Below are 21737 nucleotides of genomic sequence, written 5' to 3' on the forward strand. Positions count from 1 at the left end.
ACTTGTGATTTTCCATAACTGCAATTGAGTCGTGATTTTCTCTCACAAATTACCCTCTTGCACTATTTTGTACTTTTAGCGGTAGATGGCAGATTGTTGTTGCCATTTTTAGGCTAGAATATATGTTTAGGTTTCAACACATACTATTAATCTGGTATTGGAATTGACAATTAAATTCACGTTAACGCAAAAAATTATTATATAGAAAATAATCTTCATTTTAATATCGTTTTGTATTAATACTAAGTGGTAATAGAAATTTCAAATTATGGCTGAAACAAGACTGCGAAGCGTCACGTGATGTTTATGTCAACAAGACATGGTGAGTGAGGGCTACGAGAGGTGTGTTAAAAGTATTTGTTAGTAGCTGTTGTTAAGTAATCACCTTGAGAAGTTATAAGAAATGCTAAAAAATAACCATAAAAACTGATTGTAAATCGCTTACCCTGTAAGTATTCATTTAACATTAGCTTTAATATTGCCTAGGAAAATGGTTAAACTTCCACATCTGTCCTCGTATTATATTTGCCTTTCTTAACCTTCTGCGGCGCAAAATGTCGACAACCAATTACACACACCAACCCTCCAGTTCAAAAATCTAAGCAGGAAATAAAACGCCACGCTCAGAGTTCGTAAGTTTTCATTTCGTCTCACAATTTTACATTCCCTTTATAACATTTTATTATTATTTTATCAATAAGTATACAACAGCGTGTTCAAAAATGGAATTGCGGAACGAAAACAGTCATCAACTACATTATGCACGTTTGCAAATCTAAATGTCATTATACCATATAAGTATTATCGATGAAACAATTTTTTGTAGTGTCGGTTAAAGAATAGTTTGGACCTCGTAAAGAGACTTGCGCATTTAATTTCGGTACTTTCATTCTATATTCTATTCATTGTAAGTTCATAGTGGTACTACCTTTACTTTCCCCCATTAACTAATAACAATACAAAAGCATCCAACTGATAAGTAATGAGATATGTCTCAGATGATACGAATGGGCTTTATTATTGAAGACGATTTTTCATAAGTAGAAGAAAGCTGCAACATGACACCTCTACTACGATAAGTGAATGGCAGTGATCATCACTTTATTACAACAATATAGAATTATTTATCATGATATGAACCTCAATGGAATATACAAGTTTTTCATGAATACACAGAGTAGGTCATAATGGAGCTTCCACGAAGCACACTCTGTGTACAATAGTTAATAATTCAAACAAAAATATTTCTAGTGGTAATTATATGGACTGAAACATTGCCTAGTTCAATGCCTCTAATTGTGCTAACGTGACGCTTAACAATAATAATAATCAATAACAATGACTTTATGATACAAAACTGCCGTTTGATCTCCATTAGAAGACTTTTCCTCGTGCGCAAAAGTTCTAGCCCCATTCCCCGTATTATTATTGTCATATCTAACGTCGAAATAGTGGTAGTTTAATGAAGCAATTTAACTACATGTAGCTCTCAATAATTCAATCTAATTATTATTATAGCAATTTCATTATTATAGTTAATATAATACACAGTAGGCAGTGAGAAATGTGTCCGACGTCTTCATCACCATCAGCAGCAGCATCAGGGCGATTTCACGTGTTTTGATGTCCATCACACAAATTACATAATAATGTTATAGAGAATACTTTCTTATTGCTGAGATCAATCCATTAGCCTTAAGCTTAATAAGTTAACGCTTAAATTAGGTCACAATTTCTTCGTTTAATTTAATAGGAGTTCGAGTGGACAACAATTAAATCTATTAAGCACTTTTGTTGTTAAGGGCTTTTTAGGGTTGAGGGCGGTTCTGGTTCTATGACTTCGGTAGAGAGCTCGTCGACATCGATGTCTGAGTCATCCATTAAGGTCACACTAGATTCGGCCTAAATACATTCAAAACATTCTATTTTAAAGTTTTCCAGGGCAATTTCTTTAAAAAATTCTTTCTCTTTAAAAAATCATGTTGTCGATCATATTGCGGACAAAATGGTGAATAACAATGAAGGATGAAAAACCGTATACATTTTTTTTAAAATTCTTCATAAAATTAATTACGTAATAACTGTCGTCAGTATTTGTCAACAAAATAGTGAATTTACTTGCAGAGTGTAAAACAGTTGAGAACCTGTTTTAATTCAGGTTAAGGGGTTTTAATTTTATTCTAATATTCAAGGCCAATTTTTGAATATGTTGTCGATGTTTCTGGACAATATGGTAAATGCAAAAGTAACGTAAAACATAAAAGTAAAACGAATTTGATAACATTTTTATTATTAGTTTGAATTGTCTTAGAACTGTCTGGAAAAACAATAATTCTATTGATAAAATAACGAACGTTAAATTTCTATCTCTTACTGGTTTTAAAATGTTAATTTTATACGAAATATGTTTGATAAATTGACGATTGTACTCATTGCACTGCATATAAGTAAACAATTTTAGAGACTCTAAATTGAATTCTAGATTCGTATTTCATCTTCGATACCTTCCTCATTCATCGAGTAAGCAGGTTCTCTTCTTTCTTTACTCACCTCTTTCTTGAGCATTTCCACAAGCCTTTTCTTATTCACACGCAAATTATCGGCTTCCTCGGCTTGCCGAGCGTTTCTTATTCCTGTCATCTCCAAAAGAGCTAAATGCGAGTCTTTCTCGCTAATTGCAGCCTCCAGAGCTTCCCTTCTAAGCGCGAAACAGCTCATTTAATCCCTTAAAAATACTCGAAAATATACTACAAACTTGAGATGCGCCAACTCTTGAAGGTTCCTCTTGCGCTCCTTCATGAATTTGCGCAGCTTTTCTTCTAGAAGACTAGTCCTGAGCACATAAGGTTTGCAGCTGTGGCATCTAAGAGCTTGTGCAGATTGAAGAGACAGTAGACGTTGCTCTAGTTTGCCGACCTAAAAAGGAAACGGTAAATTTCATTTGAATAACCCATGAATAAAATCTGAAATACCTTCTCCATTATCTGCCTCCTCCTCGTCTCCTCTTTCTGCAAGACCTCCTCACGCTCCTCAGCAATTTGTATAGCCTCCCTCAAACCATCCTCCAACCTCTTGATTTTTTTCTCCCGGTCCTCAGCCATTTCCTCTAGTTGGTTAACTCTAACTGTGCACGACATGTCACCATCTTCATTGTTGTTCCTCAAATCCTCATTTTTGACCCTCAGCTCACGCTCCAAAGCCTCCTCTCGCTCTTTAAGCCTCTCGAGGGCGGTTTGGAGCCGCTGCCCTAACTCATCTATTTCGTCGCGTGTCTCTCTCTAACACCCACACACACATACACGATTAACTATATAGTCACATAAAAAGAGAAAAAACGTGAAATCGTTCGGAGGAATGAGGCTCTGGAATTTAGTACTTATCGATACATTTAGAGGGTTTAGAAAAAGCTCTTGAGGAAGCCAGCGGGTCCAGCCTGCTTGTTAGCGTGTTAGAAAAAGATGGAAAATGTTTGTGTTAGTAAAAAGAAGTGTTAGTAATTAAACAGTATGTAAGTACCTCTTGCGCTTGCGCCTGTTGCTGCTGCTGCTTGAGCTTCGTTTGCAAGTTTTTCATTGCCCTGAAATTGGCTTGTTAAATTGAGCAAAAAAATTAAAGAGAAAAATGAGGACGCACTGCTGTAGCTCCATTATCTGCTTTTCCTTCTGATTCTGCTCCTCCTGGCTCATTTGGACCAATTGGAGTAGTCGTTCCATTTCGGTAGCGGATCGTTTTGCCTCTTCCTGCGCTTGTTCCACTTTCTTCTCGGAGTCTGCTAGTTTCTTGTTCAGTTCGGTGGCCGCTGCTGCCGTTCCTCCGGTCTAAAAATCACAAAAAACCACATTAACTAATTTGGAAATTTAAGATTTTACGATTGGTAAACCTGTATGTTAATTCGTTAGAAAATAGAATTTTCCTGTAATTATTGATTAAAAATAAACTTTGAATAAGTCTAAATGTTCTCAAAAAGTATTATGTACATTCTTTATAAAATGGTGTGTCCGATAAACGAATTTATATTAAAAAAAAATATTTTGGATGAACTACTACCTTTTGGAGGGAGGTTTGTAATTGGTCCATTTGTTGCTTTTGTTTCTGCAGTTGCTTGTCCAACTCGATCAACTGTCGCTCCTTCTCATCCACTTGTCTTTGCTTGTTATCGACACTCTTCCTCTGCTCTTCTACTTGTTTTCTAATCTCTTCTATCTTTCTTCTCTCGTCCTCCAATTGCTTCTTTTGCCCAGACAAGTCTTCGGTGGGTTTTTGCTGTGGCGCCATCTGCAACTTTTTTGTGGTTTCCAGCAGTTCCAACTGAAAGAAAGCATTCAAATCTTAAACTTTAACCTTATATAATTTCACATGGGATGTTAGAAGTTTAACAGACAATTAAACAAAAAATCTATAGAATTAAACAAAAAATCTTTATTTCCTTTTTGTCCTTCATAGCAAACCTGATTTTTTTCCAACTCCTGCACCAACATCTCCAACTGCGCCTGCAATCTCTCTTTCTCTGTGGTACAATTCTTCACCTCTCCTTGAGATTTTTCCAGCTCTTTTCTCAATCTCTGTATTTCTTTATCGTCCTGTGCAGGCGCCTGAATTCCACGTTCTCTTTGATATTGCGCCATTTGGTTGAGTTGCTGCTGAAGCTGCTTTTCCATCACCTAAATCAAAAGTTTGGTTATGAGGCATATTTTGACAAAACGGCGAGTAAAAAAGGAGATAATATGTTGATTTAAGTATAATTTAATAGAATAATACTTAATCAATCTTCAGGAGAAAATATACCTGGATCCTCTTCTGCAAATCCTGTGAGGTCTTCTCAGCCTGGTCAGCCCTTTTAGTCTCTTGCTCAATGACGTTTCGCCATTGTTCCAATTCAGCGTCGTCTCTCGACCCCGATTCGTGCAGCATTTTCTCAGCTTTTTCTGCGCGTTGTTTGTGCGTGTCTCTCTCTTTTTGAGCCTGCTGCAGCTGCTGACGAAGATTCGCGATTTCTCTATCGCGATTTTCCAGTACCTCCTTTGTTCCTGGATTAATGAAAACGTGTAAGTTTATTGAATAGCTTCACCATAATTCCTCCAACCCTTCTCGACGTCCTGTGCCATCTTCTTTTGCTCATTCTTAAGTCTGACAACCTCCTGTTTGTGCTTCTCCAGTTCTGCTTCGCTATGGTTTAATTCCTGCTGGAAGTTCATCAGCATATCCTGCGATTTTTCCAGCTGAATTACCAGTTGATCCCTTTCCATTGTCAGTTGTTTGATGTCCGCGTCGTACTTTATTATTTGCTTCTCTATGGACTCTCCTAAACATACAAAATTAATAATAAGTGGATTACGAAACGTCATCATTGTACATAATATACTTAATATTAACATAACAAATATACCTTGTCTTCCTTGTTTATCTAGCATCGATGCCATTTTCTCTCTCTCCCTATTGGACTGCGCCAGCTCCTGCTGCAACTTGATCAAAGTCTCCTGAGTCCGATGGTCTAACGTACGCCTCTGCGAGTCAATTCCGCTGCGCACTTGTTGCAATTCAGCCCTCAGCACGTCCCTCTCCTGTTCCATGGTTTTCCAGTCCACTTTGTCGCGTTCCAAATGTTCGTGCATACGCGCCAATTCGCTCGCCATGCGCTCGAACTCGATTTTTGTAGCCTCGTTGGTTTCCAGTGCTTTGGTGAGGTGCATCTGCGACTTTTCCAGTTCCTGGGCCAGTCGACCTGCCTCCATTTCCGTGGCGTTGCGTGCCTGGATCGCTTTTTCCAGTTTGTCTTTGAGTCGCTCGACTTCGAGGCGTTCGTCGTTGCGTACCTTGTCTGCTGCCAGAGTTTGTCTGCGTTCTTGTTGGGCCGACTGTAGAGGAGAGGGAAACGTTAGTTTCAGTCATTTTTTTGTCAGTAAACATTGTTATTTTCCGGCCACAATGGTGAATGCACTAGTAGAGTGAAAAACTGTGTAAAATCTGCTTTTAATCTATTCTAGAATCTTCACTGTCAATTTCTTGAAAAAATCGCATTCCCACTGTCAATATTTGTCAACAAAATTGCACTACAATTGATTTTCTTAACATTATGGTGAATGCAAGCAGTAAATGCAAAAAACAATTAAAAAAATTTAATTGTAAACTTTAGAAAATTCCCTTAATTAGGATTAGAACTAATCTATATCAACTATAGTACATAGGTACATCCTGAACGAAATGGCGACGGGCCTTAATGTTAAACATTTTTCTTGATAAAATAGCGAATAGTCACCGTACATAACATTGCTTTTTCCATTTTTTTTCTTACGTACTTCCATTCTGATCCTATCGTTATCTTTCTCCATCTTCTCGCACTGCGCCTTGAGCTTTTCATACCGATCGCGCAGCTTCTCCAACTCGATCACCGCCCTCTCCAACTCCAAACGCTGTTTCTCCTGCGCCGCCTGTGCTTTAGCCACGTCTTGCCTGGCCAAATCGAGCTGCATCGAAGCTTCGTGCAGCTTGGTTTCCAGTTGTTGGTTGGTGTTGAGGGTCCGTTGCAGTTCCTCCTTGTAGCGCTCCATTTCAGCCAGTTTCTCCTTCTCCTCAAATCCATATTTGCTTCGAGTGCTTTCCACCAAGGCCAGTTCTTTCCTGCTCTTGTCCAGATCGCCGAGTGTTTTATCCAGGCGCTCGCGTAGCCGATCAACTTCGGCGCGCAGCCGGTCGTTTTCTTCTTTCGTCCTTGTTGGGTCTTCTCTGTCGTATCTAAAAGAGTATTGATATCTAAAACTGTATTAAGTGATTTTGATATAGCTTTGAAGCTATACGAATTGCGCTCTTATAACAAATAAACTAAATACCTGGAGTATCGGTTTTCTCTGGCGGCCATTCCACTGGATTCCCTCAGATGATCATACTCTGCTACCACTTTTCTAAATTCGTTTTGCAACTTGTCGTGCTTATCTCGATGCTTCTCTACCTCGATGCTCAGCCGCGATATGTCCTCCTGAGCTTTTTCGTAACTCGCTTGCGCTTTAGCGCTCTGCGCCTGCGCTCTCTCATTCTCATACCGCAACCTCTCATTATCAGCCTGCAGCTTCTCTCTATCGCTCTGCACTCTTCTCAACTCCACCTGCACTTTCTCATACCGATCTCGTATCATTTCGATATCAATATTGAGCCTCTCCACCTCTTCTTTATGCTTCTCTTCTAGCTCTTTAGATCGAGCCAATTGCATGGAGGCTCTATCGTACATTTCTTGCACGCGTTGTCCCTCTTCTTGCAACTTTCTCTGCTCCTCTTTGGTTTTCGAAATGAAGATTTGCTGCTTCTCGATTTCCAGCTCCAAGCGCTCTTTATCTGCCTGCACTGTGTCTAGTTTGTTTTGCAAGCGGTAGAGATCACTCTGCGAGCGGTCATACTTTTCAATGAGCTTCTCGAATTCGCGGTGAACATTTTCGCGCTCGTCTACCGCTTTTTGGGAGGTGTACAGCGCTTTCTCGAGTTTGTCCTTGAGGATGTCGTTTTCAGTGACCGCATCATCCCGTTCGATTTGCAATTTTTGCTGAAAATAAAGATTATTGTTGAAATTATAATGGAAAACTAGATTTTAAATTGTTTATCAAAGTGTAGATCGCGGCGTATATTTAGATATGGCAAAAAGTAATTACCTGTAATATATGAGCCTTCTCCCATCTCTCTTTGAGAAGGTCCAACTCGGTTTGGACATCGGTTTTCTCTCTTTGCACCTTAGTGATCTGGTTCAGTTGGAAATCGAGCCTTTCCTTCAGTTTCTCGGACTCATCCTGATAGCTGTCCTTCTCCTTCTGCAGCCGATTAACCGAAGCCTGCAGCTTCTCGTGTTTGTCCCTAAGCCGATCGACTTCGAGCTGGGCCTGCTCCTTCTCTTTCTGTATGCGAGCAGACTGGCCGAGAGCCTTGTCCAATTGCGACTGGATATTCTCTAAGTCGTATCCCAATTTTTCCTTTTCCAGCTGGATACGTCTGGTCTCTCCAATGGACTTGTCGAGTTTCTCTTGTAGCTTGTCGGCCTCGGTCTGTGCCTTGTCGTAGGCGTTCTGGAGCTTGTCGGATTGCAGTTGAGCCTTTCCCAAGGTCGCCGTGGTGCGCTCCAGCTCCTCCCTCAGCTTGTCCAGTTCCGCGTAGGCTCGGTCTTTGTCGGCATGCAATTTTCCGGTCGTGGATTGTGCCTTCTCGAGCTCCTCGCGGATGCTGTCCTGCTCCTGGTGGGAGTTTTCTAGGCGGGCCTTGAGGCGGTATACTTCCCCCTAGAAGCGAAAAAGAAGACGTTAGTTAATTGAAACAAGAGCATTAGAAATGAAATTGGTTTCCGCTAGAAGGCACGGAAAGATAATTAACTCGGGAATCCTTCGCATATGCGCATGTACATCTTTCACTTTCACGGATTTTATAGTCCATCGGGAAAAAGCATCTGCTTTTCATGGCGAAGACAGATTTTTAATAAGTTCGAATATTATGTAACCTATAATTCGGTGCCTCACCTGAGACTTTTCCAGTTTCTCCTGCAGTGCCTGCGCCTCAGCACGTGCACGCTCGCTATCCGCCTGCGTTACCCTTAACTCAGCTTGGCAACGTCGCAAATCGGATGAGGTCTTGTCCGATCGCTCGTGGATCCGATCTAGTTCGTGAGTGCTGCTGTAAATGTTGCTGCCGAATCGAGTTGTTTTCGCCTGCGCCAACTCCAAATCTTGGCGCAGACGCTCGTTCTCCAATTCGAGTCGAGCGATGCGCTGACGGGCTGCGTCGTAGTCGTCACCGCGACGACCAAACTCCATCGCTTTGTCCAATTCGGCTTTCGATTTTCCTATTGGGAAATCCGAAAGTTAATGACAATCAGCGGAAGCATGAAAGCGATTAAATTGGACATTGGTATGTTTAATTTAAGAAGAATTTGGATTTGCAGGGGCAATCTTTATGACTTTTACGTATTCTAATTGATGTTAATGTGTGCCTCAAGACGGTAATCATTACCTAATTCAGACTGTGAGCTCTCCAACTTGGCCTCGATGCGCTCTCTGTCAGTTTGCACTCGATCTAGTCTAGCGGTAAGCTTCTCCACTTCGCTGCTCAGCGCATGGATCTTCATCTTATAGTCCGCGATCTCCCTCTCATGCAGCTCCCGTTCTTCGTGTTTTTCTTGCTCTGCGCGGTCTCTACAATGCAAATTCTTGTCAAAACAAAAACATCATTCATAGAAAAAGATCATGCCTCTGTTCCCTTAGTTGGTTCATCTGTTTCTCTTTGTCACCGATGGCTTCTTCGAGGGTGCTGAGAGCGCCCTCTGACGAGCAGTGATGGGCTTGCATTGCAGATAAGCGGGCGCGTGCCATGTCCACTTGGTTGTCCTTTTCTTTGAGAAGGTCTTCCAGGTTTTCAACCTAAATTGTTGCGCATGTGAAGTTAAACTGGATACTGCGAAAATTGTTTACAGTTGGCAACATGGCTTGACATTTCTGGGGGTTAGTATCGGAAATAAAAAAGAATCGCGACGTTGCCAGTTGGAAAATTGTTTCATTGGAAGGTGAAATCATAAATTCATTTTTGTTAAGAAAAATAAGAAACTTTCTACTTACGTCAGAACTATATTACACAATGCAGAGTGTCACACTTGAATCTCCGTCGATCGATTATTGAAAAATTATAAACTGAATAATTTTATTCTTGGGAATTTACTATTACAGGGGGGACATGCGAAATTTTAAAAAAATTATATATTCTGCCTCCAAAATCATTAGAAAATGACATTTTTTTGCCTTTAAAACCACACACTGGACCTTAAAAAACTGAAATTTCAAATTTTTGGGATCTGAAAATCGAGGCATTTTGCAGGCACTATCAAATCTTGATAATCGACAATTTGTGGACCTTAAAGCCCTCTAATTTGGGAACACTTTGCTTCTTGAGCCCTTAAAATATGCCGTCCTTTTGAACATTGCATGGAACCTTAGCACAATGACTCACCTTTCTTTGCAATACATTGATCTTCCGATCCTTGATGTCCATGTGCTCACGCATCTCTGCGATCTCGGCCCCCGCCCTCATCCTCTCTTGCTGGTGCTGCTGCTGCTTCTTCTCGATCAGTCTGTTCTTCTCCTCGAGGCGCACACGCAACTCCTCCACATCGGTCTGTAGCATGTTGTAGTGCTCCTCTTTGGCGCAGAGCGACTCCTTTAGCACCGCGATGTGGCGCTGGTAGTCCTGGTGCTGTTCCTCCAGCGTCTTCATCTTGGCGCCCATCGCCAGAATCTCCTGGTCGCGTCTCTGGATCTCGACGCGGAACTCGTCGAGCTGTAGCACACACGAGCAGATGCATGCACTGACCATGCGGGACACATGCGTGCCGACAGACAGTGAGGTGGTAAAACTGAGCTCTCCAGCGAGCGACCGGATGAGCCTTACAGCTAGTTACAGTCTACCAATCACGGACCCATCCTTGCCGATCTGCACATCGTTCAACAGAAAACTTACTTGGCGGCGAGGAGGCTCCAGAAGCGCGGGCGGCGCCAGTCTATCGATCTCCCGTTCCAAGAGGTGCACCTCGCGTTCCAGAGTCGCGATTCTCGCGTCCTTCGTGTCCAGCAGCACCTTAATGGTGCTGCTGGAGGGCGAGGGCACCAGCTCCAGCTGCGACTGAAGCGTGCGCAGCGTTTCGTTGGCCGCCTGCAGCTCCTGCAAGACCAGGACCGTGACCGGACGCATCGGGGTGAACGGACACGCAGCGACGCATCAGCTTTACCACCGTCCACCGTCATCGACACATCACCAAGAATCACACTCTTTCTTTCTTTCTTTCGATCTCTCTTTATTTTTTTTTTAGTGTCTCCCAGGGCCACATGATGAGTCCCACGTCGTGAGCGTGATGTTGACAACAATAGAATTACAACATCTAAATCAATGGCAACATTCAACATGCTTGATGGCTTTATTCTTGTTCATGTGCCAGATGAATGTGAACATTCTCAACACAATCACACGTTACTCTACCTCACTTTCACGATCTAACTACCAAAAACGGTCTACGGTTGTCGGTAATATCCATGAAATCAAATAAATTATTAGGTAAAGAGAAACTTGAATCTACATTATCAAAAAGTAAGAATGTCCCACACTATGAAAAAATCTTAAATTGTAATTGAATTTATCTTTAGGCTCCGAATTATCAATGTCCGAATAACTTTATCAGTAGCATAATGTGCCTATTTCTCTGGCCACCTGACCATATATCCACCACTTACTGTAAGTGACATATTGACATTTGAAATTATTTGAAATCGGTGTCATTGTACCTCTGATACGACTTTTTGAATTACAATAACACCAAATCAAAATGGTGTTATGTAAGTCCAGTTTATTAGCGTCCGTATTCATGTGACGCATGATAGCGCCCTCTCATTGGCTGTACGTGCCATCGACGAGTTTAAAAGCCGACTTCAGTAAATTAATCCAGTGGTTTTAATTTTAGTTATCTGGGTCCTTAAAAGCTACCCCTCTAGTGTCTAGTTTTCGTTATTACAATAATAATGGAATTTTCTTAAACCAAGTTCGTAGCTGTAAAATCGACATTTTCCACCAATGAAATTGAACTACACATCTTCCACTTTGCACTTATGCTCATGAAAATAATGCACCAAAAATATCATCAGTTAGGTACTTGTATCATACTTAAACGTTGACTCTAACATTTCGGAGATATTTTGACGACTGTCTTTCGTTTTTATTGTCTACATTGGTCTGTCACTATGCATTTAAAAGCTCGTTGAATATAGATAACCTGATGATTTTTTTCATACATCTTCATCATACGTCAATATTTATGCCAACCCCAACAGATTCAACTGCGCTCTCTCAAACCTTTTCACCGACAACCGTAGGCAATTCAACTACGAGATTAAGCACCTGTTTTTGAGCCATCGCCTGCATCTGTTGGAACATCGCACGCTCTTCTTCTTTACCTGGAACAGAGGCGCCATCGCGCGGTATTAGCTCTAAATGATACTGACTGCGCGTCGAACGGTCAACGCCACAGTGAACCGCACAGGGAGCGACACCCGTCTCTCGCTTTTACATCTACCTCATATTCAAATATTCTGACGTGTCTTATACTGTTTGGTGTCTGTGGCACGCAACACATAGAGATGATGATGGACGAAGATGGGCGATGAATTGATGCTGTAACTGGTTTTTGTTGGATATTTAATGGGGTCCGGCGCATCGCTGGGGAGTCATGTTGTATTGTGTGTTGCCGCCCTTGGTTTAAATGATTGACGAAAACATCAAGGAAGAGAGAGAGAGATGCAATGAGGTGAAAGTGCCAAAGAGGGATAAAAGCGAGACACTGATAATAATTAAAAATGCAGGCAAGTCGAGTACTCACCCATTCCCTTATTTTGTAGCATTTCTAGTAGCTTTTTAATGCTCTCATCTCGTGCTTGAAGAGTCTGCTTTTGGGTCTCGATGCGCAGCTCCAGTTCCTAGAAAGACTTATTTGAATTAATCTGGGTGAAGCTAACAATGGAGAAAGGGCTCAAGAGGCACGTTGGAATTATTGCAAAAATGGTGCGTGTGAAAGAACAGAAGTGAAGTGTTGAACGTGGATGTGGAAATAAAACGGAATAACAATTTGAAAGCCAGACAAAAGCGTCACAAAAGCCTTAATATTTATTATCGTGAAGGTGTTTGTTACCTTGTTCGTGCGATTTAAGACGCCTAATTCCCGATGGAGTTGTTCGTTCTCCTCGTAAAGTGCCTCCTAATAATTATTTAGAAAGGTTCGGAAAATGCCAAGATGCGTTAGAAAGGGGAAAAGTAACATATTGGAAATCAGTCAGCTGGGGTTTTTCCCATTGAAAACAACGTCAGTGGAGGAAAATGCGAATAATGTTATGGGTTTCTCGAACATATTTGGAGCAAAAACTTACAAAACAATTTGGAAATTTGCATTAAGAGAATAAAAGCTAGTCGACATGGCAACATTGCCTATATAAAATAATCCCCAGTATCGCGGGTTGCCTGCTGCATGGACGTAACACGGTTGTATGTCTCTCAGGCAATGTTGCCGGAATTAATTTTCTTTGTCCAATAAACAAGGATTTTTAGAATCTTTTCTGATATTATTGAATCTCGTTATTAACACGTAAAGTGCCATGATAATTCTAACAGTTTCTAATCCCCAAATTACCGAATTACGCATTGTACTGACGGTGCACGGCGACTACTCATCGTCGCCTTTATGGAAGAATCCAGAATCTGTAATAGCGGTGAGCCAAAGCAAAGCACGAAAAGGAAATAATTTTATAAGGTGACACTTTACGTGTTAACGTATTTCATATATTAAGGCTTGGCAGCTAAGAGAAAGCTCTCGTATATTAATATTGTGTTTTGTGGCAACATGCGTGTAAAATGTGATTGTTTCAGGTGCGAGCAAATGCGTACCTTAATTGTGTCCCTCAGTATTGCTATTTCCCTTTGCAGGTGCTCGTTTTCTTGGTACAGAGCTTCCATTTGCTGTTGAACTTCCACGCTGGGGCCTCTCATTCTCATGCGCAGCTCTTCTTCTAGTTGACGCACCAACATTGCTTGTTTCTAGAACAGAGTTTTCAATAGGAACTTTTAAAAATCGTTTATTGAAAACAATTTTGAATACAGTATACTTTTTTTTAAATTAAATAAAAGGCCCGACAAGGACATGGGAATCATTAATTATAATATGTCTGCGTAGACCGCTGGACCATGTTAATTTCTTACACAAAATCAGTTATAAAGGGTGCCCATATCTGAAGTCAACCATAAGGATCTCGGTAACTATAAAAGGCACGAAGTCGGTTAAGTAGAACAACGGTGTTATGGAAGTCTAGTTTATTAGCGCCGGCGTTCGTGTGACGCTTGATGACGCCCTCTCATTGGCTGTACGTGCCTTTAATAAGTCAAAAACCCGGTTTCAGTAAACTAGCCCGGTGATTTTAATTTCGGTTATTTGGGTCCTCAGAAACTATCGGTCTATCGCCTACTTATTCTTAATAATAACACTGGAATTTTCTTCAATTAAATTATAATAAAACTGCTTTAGGGTAATATATTTCTTCATTATACGAGTTTAAAAATGGGTATTTCCTAGATAGTTAATTGAACTGAAAATACATCTACTCCTTAAGCGCACCGAAAAATAGTAAAGAAATAAACCTATTTCTCAATGCTTCATACCGACATCGAGAGCAACAAGGTAAAGCATACAAACGTTAACTGTCTAGAGCCTATTTTGGTAATAGATGTATCGAATTTTGAGGTTTTAACCACTTAAATTATTTTTATTTTTCACAAAATGCTGCACTCATATGAAAAGTATCGTATACAACATACGCAAAACGACCATTTCCGCAATTTCGCGCTCGTTGTACAATATACCAATTCGCACGACTAATGAATGCTTTTTATACATAAATAATAACTTTGTCAATCCTAGATAATTTCTTGTTTGTTCACTAGTGGAAAGGGACGTAAACAAAGCTCTCGTTATTTATTTACTCCAGCTATCATCCTCCGATCGCCTCTTTAGCAAATACACGCGACCGATCTCATGAAATCCACATTTACCAATCGGTCTAGAACACTGACCAGATGCTATTTCATTTTAGTTGAATGATGTGGCGTGTTTGACATTCCAGAATTAGCAAGTTTCCAGAGTTAGAGTACCTGTAGGTAAATGGGATAGTTAAAGTTGTCCAAACTTAGCGGTCACTGTTTGATATTTCAATATTAAATAGTTTTGGTCTTGCGTGTCTTGCTGCAACACCCTGTATATTATTGGGTTTTTGAAGTTTTGTAAAACTTGTGTTTAGAAATTATTTTCACTTAGTTTGGAACCCTAAAACCTCACTTCTTCAAATAAAACTCCATGTATACTATTCTTATAAGTATTCATTTCATTTAGCCAAATGGACGTTCATGAGTCGATGATTGAAGATTGTAACAAAACTAGTTTTGCTATGCTATAGCTATTGCTATAGGACGACAAAATTTAATTTTTCCATATGAAACACTCAATATATAACGAAATATTTTTAATTTGCTACTCATAACGGTATTTTAGCTATAGAAATAACTATACCCTTTTCTCTTAGTTTTCTCGAAAACTCGAATGAAGACTCAATTTTTAAGGGAATTTTTTAGGTCCTGGAAAGTCAATTTTTTCCTATAGGACACTCTGTATATTATTAATTGTTATGAACCCGTCGGTTATGGAAGGAATTCTCGGATACACTTCCCTATAGCTATCTTTATCGGTTTTCGAGTAATTGGCACATGAGGGTTTAGGGTTTGAAGAAATTTTAACACCTTGTATATTGACAAATATTTCGGTTTTCCTACATCGTTAATGCTTTAGCCTAAATGCGAATTGATATAAAGGTCCATAACGCTCAGTATACAACATACAAACTCGTCGGTTCAAGACAATGAAATTCGAGGCGAGGTTCAAGTATTTATAGCTTGAGTTAATTTCACGAACTTCTTATTACTCCCGCTAATTTACGAGTTTCTCTGGTGATTAATAATAATGCTCGCATTGCTTCCAGCGCACTGGAAAAATTAAGCCGAGTCTAGAAGTATCGAATAACCGGCCCTAATCCCCTTTCAGCCTCAACACCTGCAAAGTCTCGAAATTTGAAACTTTGTTCCCAAGGGTAAATTTTCCCCCTTTAAAGAGGAAAATTTACATGTTATTTCTTGAAAAAGAATGAGTCACATGAAAAAATCATCAATATAGGCTCGTTTGCATTGCTGTTTACATGGCGACTTTTCCTTTTGAGGCCACTTTAGGTCTCGTTTAAGGGACAATAGGTGCATGAGCAATTGAACTATACACGTAATAAAGGTGGGAATGTGATTAAAATCCGGGTTAAAAACGGGCAGAATGCCGCCTACGGTCGTCGAACCTCCGTCTTCTTATCGATCGGTCTAGAAAGCGATCTCCTGGGGCTGATAGGGCTTATTTGAAATGAGCAGCCCCGCCGACGAGTTTGGGGCCGTGGAACACGACCCAATTTCCTCTTCAGTTAAATCAATCTATAAGTTACATGCCTATGATCTAAATATAGTTTTGAGATGTGTCTGGATTCATGCGGATGTTGAATTGGAAGTTTAAGTAGGTCACAAAGTATGTTTAAGTTTCTCAGGCCTGTGCGTCTGCCAGTGTGTTTGCGGTAGTAAACTGGAAGTTTCCAGGGGCAAAAAGTGTGAGGAAGACCACACATTCCGCGAAGGAATTGCTGGAACTATAGTTACCCTCGTAAGATTTCCATTTACCGCAGTTAATGCTATAACACAGGGGCATCAATAAACAACTTTTACCTGGTTTTCGCTGCTCAGCAACTTCAACTGATCGTTGATCAGACTGTATTTCGCCGACTCTTCTTTCCGCAATGCCCTCTCTTTCTTCAACTCGGGGCTCCAGAAAGTTTTAATAGAGTGCATGGAGGAGCCTAGTTTTTGATTGGTCAGATCCAGCTCTTTCTTGAGATTGGCCAAGTCGCGTTGTAGATCCGAGTTTTGGTGCTGTAGTTCCCCGATGAAGGGCTGATGGGAGGTGGGAGACTGGCGGGCTGAGCGAGAACTAGATAAGGGCAACGCAGAGAAATGCATTAGTTAAATGGTGACGATCGAGTTGAAAATTCAGAGAAATGTGTACAAGGTGAGAGAAAACTTAATTTATGGCCATATGTTGGGGCCGCAAGAACTATTTTTCCATAGAAGACGCCCATTATATTAAGCTATTTCTGAGATTTGGTGCTTCATAGAGTTGATTCACCTATAGAAACGTTTATGCCCTTCTTAGTTTCCGAGAAATAAGACCATTAACACATAGGAGCATCAATAATAGGACGCCTTTTGAACGGAATTCTTGACATAATTTTGATGAAAATACATATACAAAAGCCTTCTCGAATTCTGCCAATATAAACTGCCCCACTACGTATATGATTAACAGACTAATTTTTTTGACTTACAGATATGGATCATCCTCGAAATATAGGCCTCTCTCCAAAGACCGGTCCCTGCGGTCTCGTATGGGAAGGAATTCGCGGTCGTGATCCACCACAGTGGGGCCCCGGTCCAGCGATTGGTAGCGCACGGACATGGGGTTTGATGGCCTGCAATTGACCATCACTTCAGTATACAGGGTGAGTGTCAACGTAATACACACTGAACACGTGAGTTAGAGGACCTCAAAATAAATCGATTTTTCACGATTTTTTTTGTTTGCTGCTGAGATATTGATCTCGCTACTCTTTTGGGCTTTCCCGGTTATTTAACTTTTCCGTTAGTCTTCACTTTGCTGGTCGTCTCAGTGCCGTTGAATGGTCTACCTACATCAACGTTAAATGTCCTAAATTCGCTAGTGAGTAACAGCGATTTAAGAAAAATGTGATTGTTCCGAGCTTGATTTGCTGTGAAACCAAGAGCACTTTACTGGTGAAAGCATGGGACACGCTGAAATTTTGTGGTTTTCAGAAAAATTGCGGTCACGTGATCACGAATGTTGGTTGCGCTTTAAGAAAATGGCTTAATATAATCCAACAATTTTGTATTTGGATGGACATGGGCTGCGATATATTAAATTGTCAGGATGATCATCGAGTGCTGCTTTAGAAGTTATTTTCATAACTGCCTATAAAACCTCATTTTGTGCGTAAACTCGACCGACGACATTCCTCAGTAAAGACAATTAGTTTCTCGAGCTCCCCGTGTCTCCAGCTAAAAAAAAGCGCAAAATGAAATTTGCCATGAAACTACTTGTCTTTAAGATATTTTCTGAGACTATTTCAGCAACCTTCGGCAAAACTTCCCAAAGAAAATTCGACTTTTTGAAGTCCTCCGCATGCACCTGTCCTTCGTCCACTGTGTTTCGAATCCCCCTGTGTGCAACCAGTCGGGGTTTAGATATCGAAGCAATCGTCTCAATTGAGGGCAATAAGTGCCGCTTCCGCCAATAAAAATTGATTCGCTCCCGTTTGGAACGAGACAGCGGTATTAAACGAAATTTAATGGATTCGGTCATGAAAACGGTAATTATGGAGTCTATATGTTGGTCGTGTTTACGAGGCCTTTTGGTCGTTAATAGCTGAAGCTCAGATAGTTAAGATTGCCATAAAAATGCTTTTAAAACCAAGAGATATTTGCTTAGGAGCAGTTATTGTTCTTTGTTGTTGGGCTAATTTAATTACTTTAGCTTGTAGGGTTTAAAGAGAAAATACCACTGCTGTCGTACATTTCTTTTTGATTGAAGAATTGCTAAAAATTATTAAAATGGTTCAAAAAGCGATGACAAAAAATACGTGTAAACATTTCTATTCAAAGTTGCAACTAATTCGTCGTTTTTTATCACTCTCAGCTCATACTATTTTAATGAGACTTGTTGCCGTTAAAAATACAAGTTTTTTTTATTTTAAAAATGTTTTATTTTATTTTGGACGCGGGTTTTATTGTATAGAGCTAATCACAGAGGAAATGTTGATGTGGAGCGTCGGTTGCCCGAAACGTCTGGGACCGAGAAGCTTTTGGTTCGCATCCAGGGCGAGTCGTATTTTTTTCATTTCGACAAAATTCTCTGTGAAGTTTTTAACGAAATCCCCATATTCAACAGATGATTTTTTGAAAACAAAACAAATGAAAAAAAAATCGAAATCAGGTCTGATGTTTAATATTTGCCTGCATTGCAGGAGAAATATCCAATCAAAAGAGGAAAAACAACACTTCGCCGCGCAATTAAAGCATCTCTTTGTTGGCAGAGCAGTTTTATTTATTTCCGGAGTTGATCTAAAACATAAACGGGGCTCCCAAGTGGGAAAACAAACACGCAGACTGCACGAAGGACAGCACTCAGTGTTTTCTATATTTAGAAAGTGCAATTTTGAAAGGCCTGAAGCTAATGAAAGAGGTCTTGGTTTAAAAGGAATAATGCCCTTATTCATTATTGCTTCACCCCTAATTTCTGAACTTCCGGCGAATTTTTGATTTTTTTAATGAGAAATTTTTTTGTCAGCAAATCTGTCAGATACGCCTCTGTTTTTAAATGGGTCAAAATGCGAATGTTTACAGGCTAAACGAGTCACTTCAAATTCCTGCATTCTAGAACTCCATTGGCGTACTAATTATTATAATTAAGTACACTTGGTACATCCCTGGTTTCCATTAAATAAATAGGCAAATTTACGCAATTCATGAAAATTCTTAACCCAACTATTTCATAGAAACCCATTGGCATAGTTCAAGCTTTTTTGGCACATGTTTAAGACATTTTGTACATCATTTTTAGTACACTCCCCTCGTACGACTCTGCTTTTTTACTTTTTCAACGTGCAGATTTTCATAAGTGAAAATGTAAGAAATATCTTGTATAGATTTAACATTTTTGCAGTTTTTTGATTTTCTGAATTAAACGTACAAAAATTGATCGCTTAAGCTGTGGAACTTCATTGGCGTAATTAAAGATTTTATTTAGAGAAATTCTTTTAAATTCTTGGCAAAATTTGTATGCCTTTATAAAGCATCCCTATGACTTTTATTGCTTTAAAGTAAAGGGGTAATAAAAATACCTAAAAAACTAAAATTCATAAACGTAGCTCCCGTATTTTTGTAATTTTCATTTTCTGGTTAATTCAACAAAAATTTTGTTATATTTTGATATTTACCTTGTGGCACTTCTGGAGCGATGATGAGCCACCCCCACGGACATGGGTCTTCCCCGTTCCTCCAACATGGCGTCTTCCAACTCGTCGTCCCGGTAGTAGGAGTGGTAGGGCGCCCCGTAGCCCTGGTGCTCCGGCGAGTTGTTCCCGGACCGAGTAGGGCGCACGGATTTCCGGCCCAAGGGGCTGCCCCCTGGGTAAGCCCTGCTGGGCGACCGGTCCACGGTGGGCAGCCTCACGCCCCTAGGGGAGCGGGAGCCCCCCACGTACGCGTCACGGGACATTTCATGACATTCTAGAAGATATCAGAAGGCTTTCAATTCAAAAGGCTTTTAAGTTTTAGGAATTTACCTAACAAGTGCGGTAAAGAAACTTTCGCATGTGTTAGATACAATATTTTTTCTATCAGTGCATATGCCTTAACTTTATTGCCTTCATAAGTGTCGACACTGACTCAGATCACTTTGGTTATCTTGCGATAAAACTTTTTACCACACACGTGCGGCAAAAGCTACTTTTCGCTCGTCAATGCGTGCCTCGGTTTCTTTTTTTTCATTTGCTTTTTATTACTTCTTTCGTTAAAGTGATATTCATTTTTATTTGCACTGTCGTTCACATCTTTCTCTTTCTCTCAATCTCTCATCAATCTAAGGATGTTGTCTTAAGAGCGGCAACATGGCGCTTTAGGCATTACCCAACACATTGAAAATTGCCCAAGTTTTTCCGTTAAAAATTCCGGAGAATTACCTATTCGACGTTGTCAGATTTAACACTTCTACATTCCCTTGAGGCTAATAGATCAAAGTCATGGCAGCTTTAGCAGGAGAACAATAAATATCCAACAAAATGATGAAATAAAACCACAATATTGGTCAGTTTCATTGTTTCCATGGAAATTTTTTACAGGCAAAATTGCCAATATTAATGATTTTTTTTTGTATTGCATGTTAATGCAAAATCTTCTCAGGTGGGTGTAATCCTCCAGATAAATTTAACAGTCGATGAATTAACCGACGACGAATTCTAGGCAAAATAATTTTTTTAACCGAAAGTCAGAAGTATCTCATCAATATGCCAGAAATGTAATTGGGCGATGAAAAGTTTGAGGGCTCGGCCCCTTGAGGGGGCGTTGAAGGCGCTCGTTTCTGATAAAAACTTCGTAATTTAATTTGGCATTAACTGATGATGGGGCTCGTCATTTAAAGTGACTAATGACAGTTGAGTAAATATATATGTATAAACCGAGTCCTTATTGTGTCAGCGAAAGTACTCAATTGCCGTCTCGAAGAAAACTTCCAGTCCATGTCGAATCCGTTATCGACATTAGGGGCACGAAATCCACACCATGACTCGACCTAAATCGCTATTTAATCCATACATTACAACACCGGGCAGACATCATTGCCACTGGCATCGATCCGCACTGGCCTGATTTGGGACACAATTTACAACTTTGTTCATTTGTAATCGCAATTCGGGGCAGTGTTATCAATGAAAGGGCGACTTTAGAGATCTGGAAGCCCCTACCTGGTTCTAGTACCCTCGTAGGTGCAGGTTAGTTCGAGTTTGACGGATCCATCTATGGATTCGAGTTATGAGTACTCGTAATAGTCCACTCGCGGCACACTTTTTCAGACCACCACCGACATATTCCCGTGCTCATAATCCTGCTGTCCCGACATTGTTCTGCGTACGCGCCGACTTACTCCTCGGGAACCGATCGGGAACAACGTTGATCAATGAAACGGGTGTAGCGTAAAGTGGAACGCGCGCACGTCTGGAGCATTAATCCAGTGGGGTACAGATGCGCGTTCATGGACTTTGCTTAACCTCCCCTGAATCCCCCCGAATCCCCCTGAAGCACTACTATAATTCAGTTTATTAAGCTAAAATAGTATGGCTAAAACTTATTGTTACGTAAAGATTTTTTTTACGAAGGCTTTCAAATATTGCTCAAACTCACTGAAACTCTACGCCTTTGGTGGGTTCGCACGCGCTTTATGACGTGAAATTCCACCCACAACTATTATTCATTACTCCATGTCC

At 40.4% G+C, this 21737-nt stretch overlaps 1 protein-coding gene across 1 annotated transcript; it reads right to left on the reverse strand.

Moving 5' to 3' along the window:
• Positions 1-623: 623 nt before the first annotated feature.
• On the reverse strand, positions 624-21426 carry brp (bruchpilot). The gene is made up of 26 exons (XM_066389866.1): positions 21219-21426; positions 19695-19986; positions 17010-17153; positions 16354-16615; positions 13441-13590; positions 12383-12479; positions 11905-11960; positions 10477-10677; positions 9970-10296; positions 9217-9386; positions 8980-9161; positions 8490-8812; positions 7638-8255; positions 6828-7531; positions 6297-6732; positions 5387-5855; positions 5084-5302; positions 4786-5027; positions 4449-4661; positions 4048-4308; positions 3634-3818; positions 3517-3577; positions 2973-3278; positions 2756-2916; positions 2551-2698; positions 624-1902 (listed from the first exon to the last, which is right to left on the reverse strand). The coding sequence occupies exons 2-26, from the start codon at positions 19973-19975 to the stop codon at positions 1798-1800; spliced, it is 6321 nt and encodes a 2106-aa protein (XP_066245963.1). The 5' UTR covers positions 19976-19986; positions 21219-21426; the 3' UTR covers positions 624-1797.
• Between the last annotated feature and the right edge of the window lie 311 nt (positions 21427-21737).

The sequence above is a fragment of the Euwallacea similis genome, chromosome 4 (genome assembly GCF_039881205.1).
Source record: "Euwallacea similis isolate ESF13 chromosome 4, ESF131.1, whole genome shotgun sequence".
NCBI classification, from domain to species: Eukaryota; Metazoa; Arthropoda; class Insecta; order Coleoptera; family Curculionidae; genus Euwallacea; species Euwallacea similis.

Bases quoted from the DNA above. Each gene is read 5' to 3' on its own strand.
- brp (XM_066389866.1), bottom strand. From the start codon at position 19,975: ATGTCCCGTGACGCGTACGTGGGGGGCTCCCGCTCCCCTAGGGGCGTG. The intron at 4,662-4,785 runs GTATATTTTCTC...CTTTTGATTTAG, and splicing joins ATTTGCAGAAGAGGATCCAG to GTGATGGAAAAGCAGCTTCA. The intron at 2,917-2,972 runs GTATTTCAGATT...TTTCCTTTTTAG, and splicing joins GGAGGCAGATAATGGAGAAG to GTCGGCAAACTAGAGCAACG.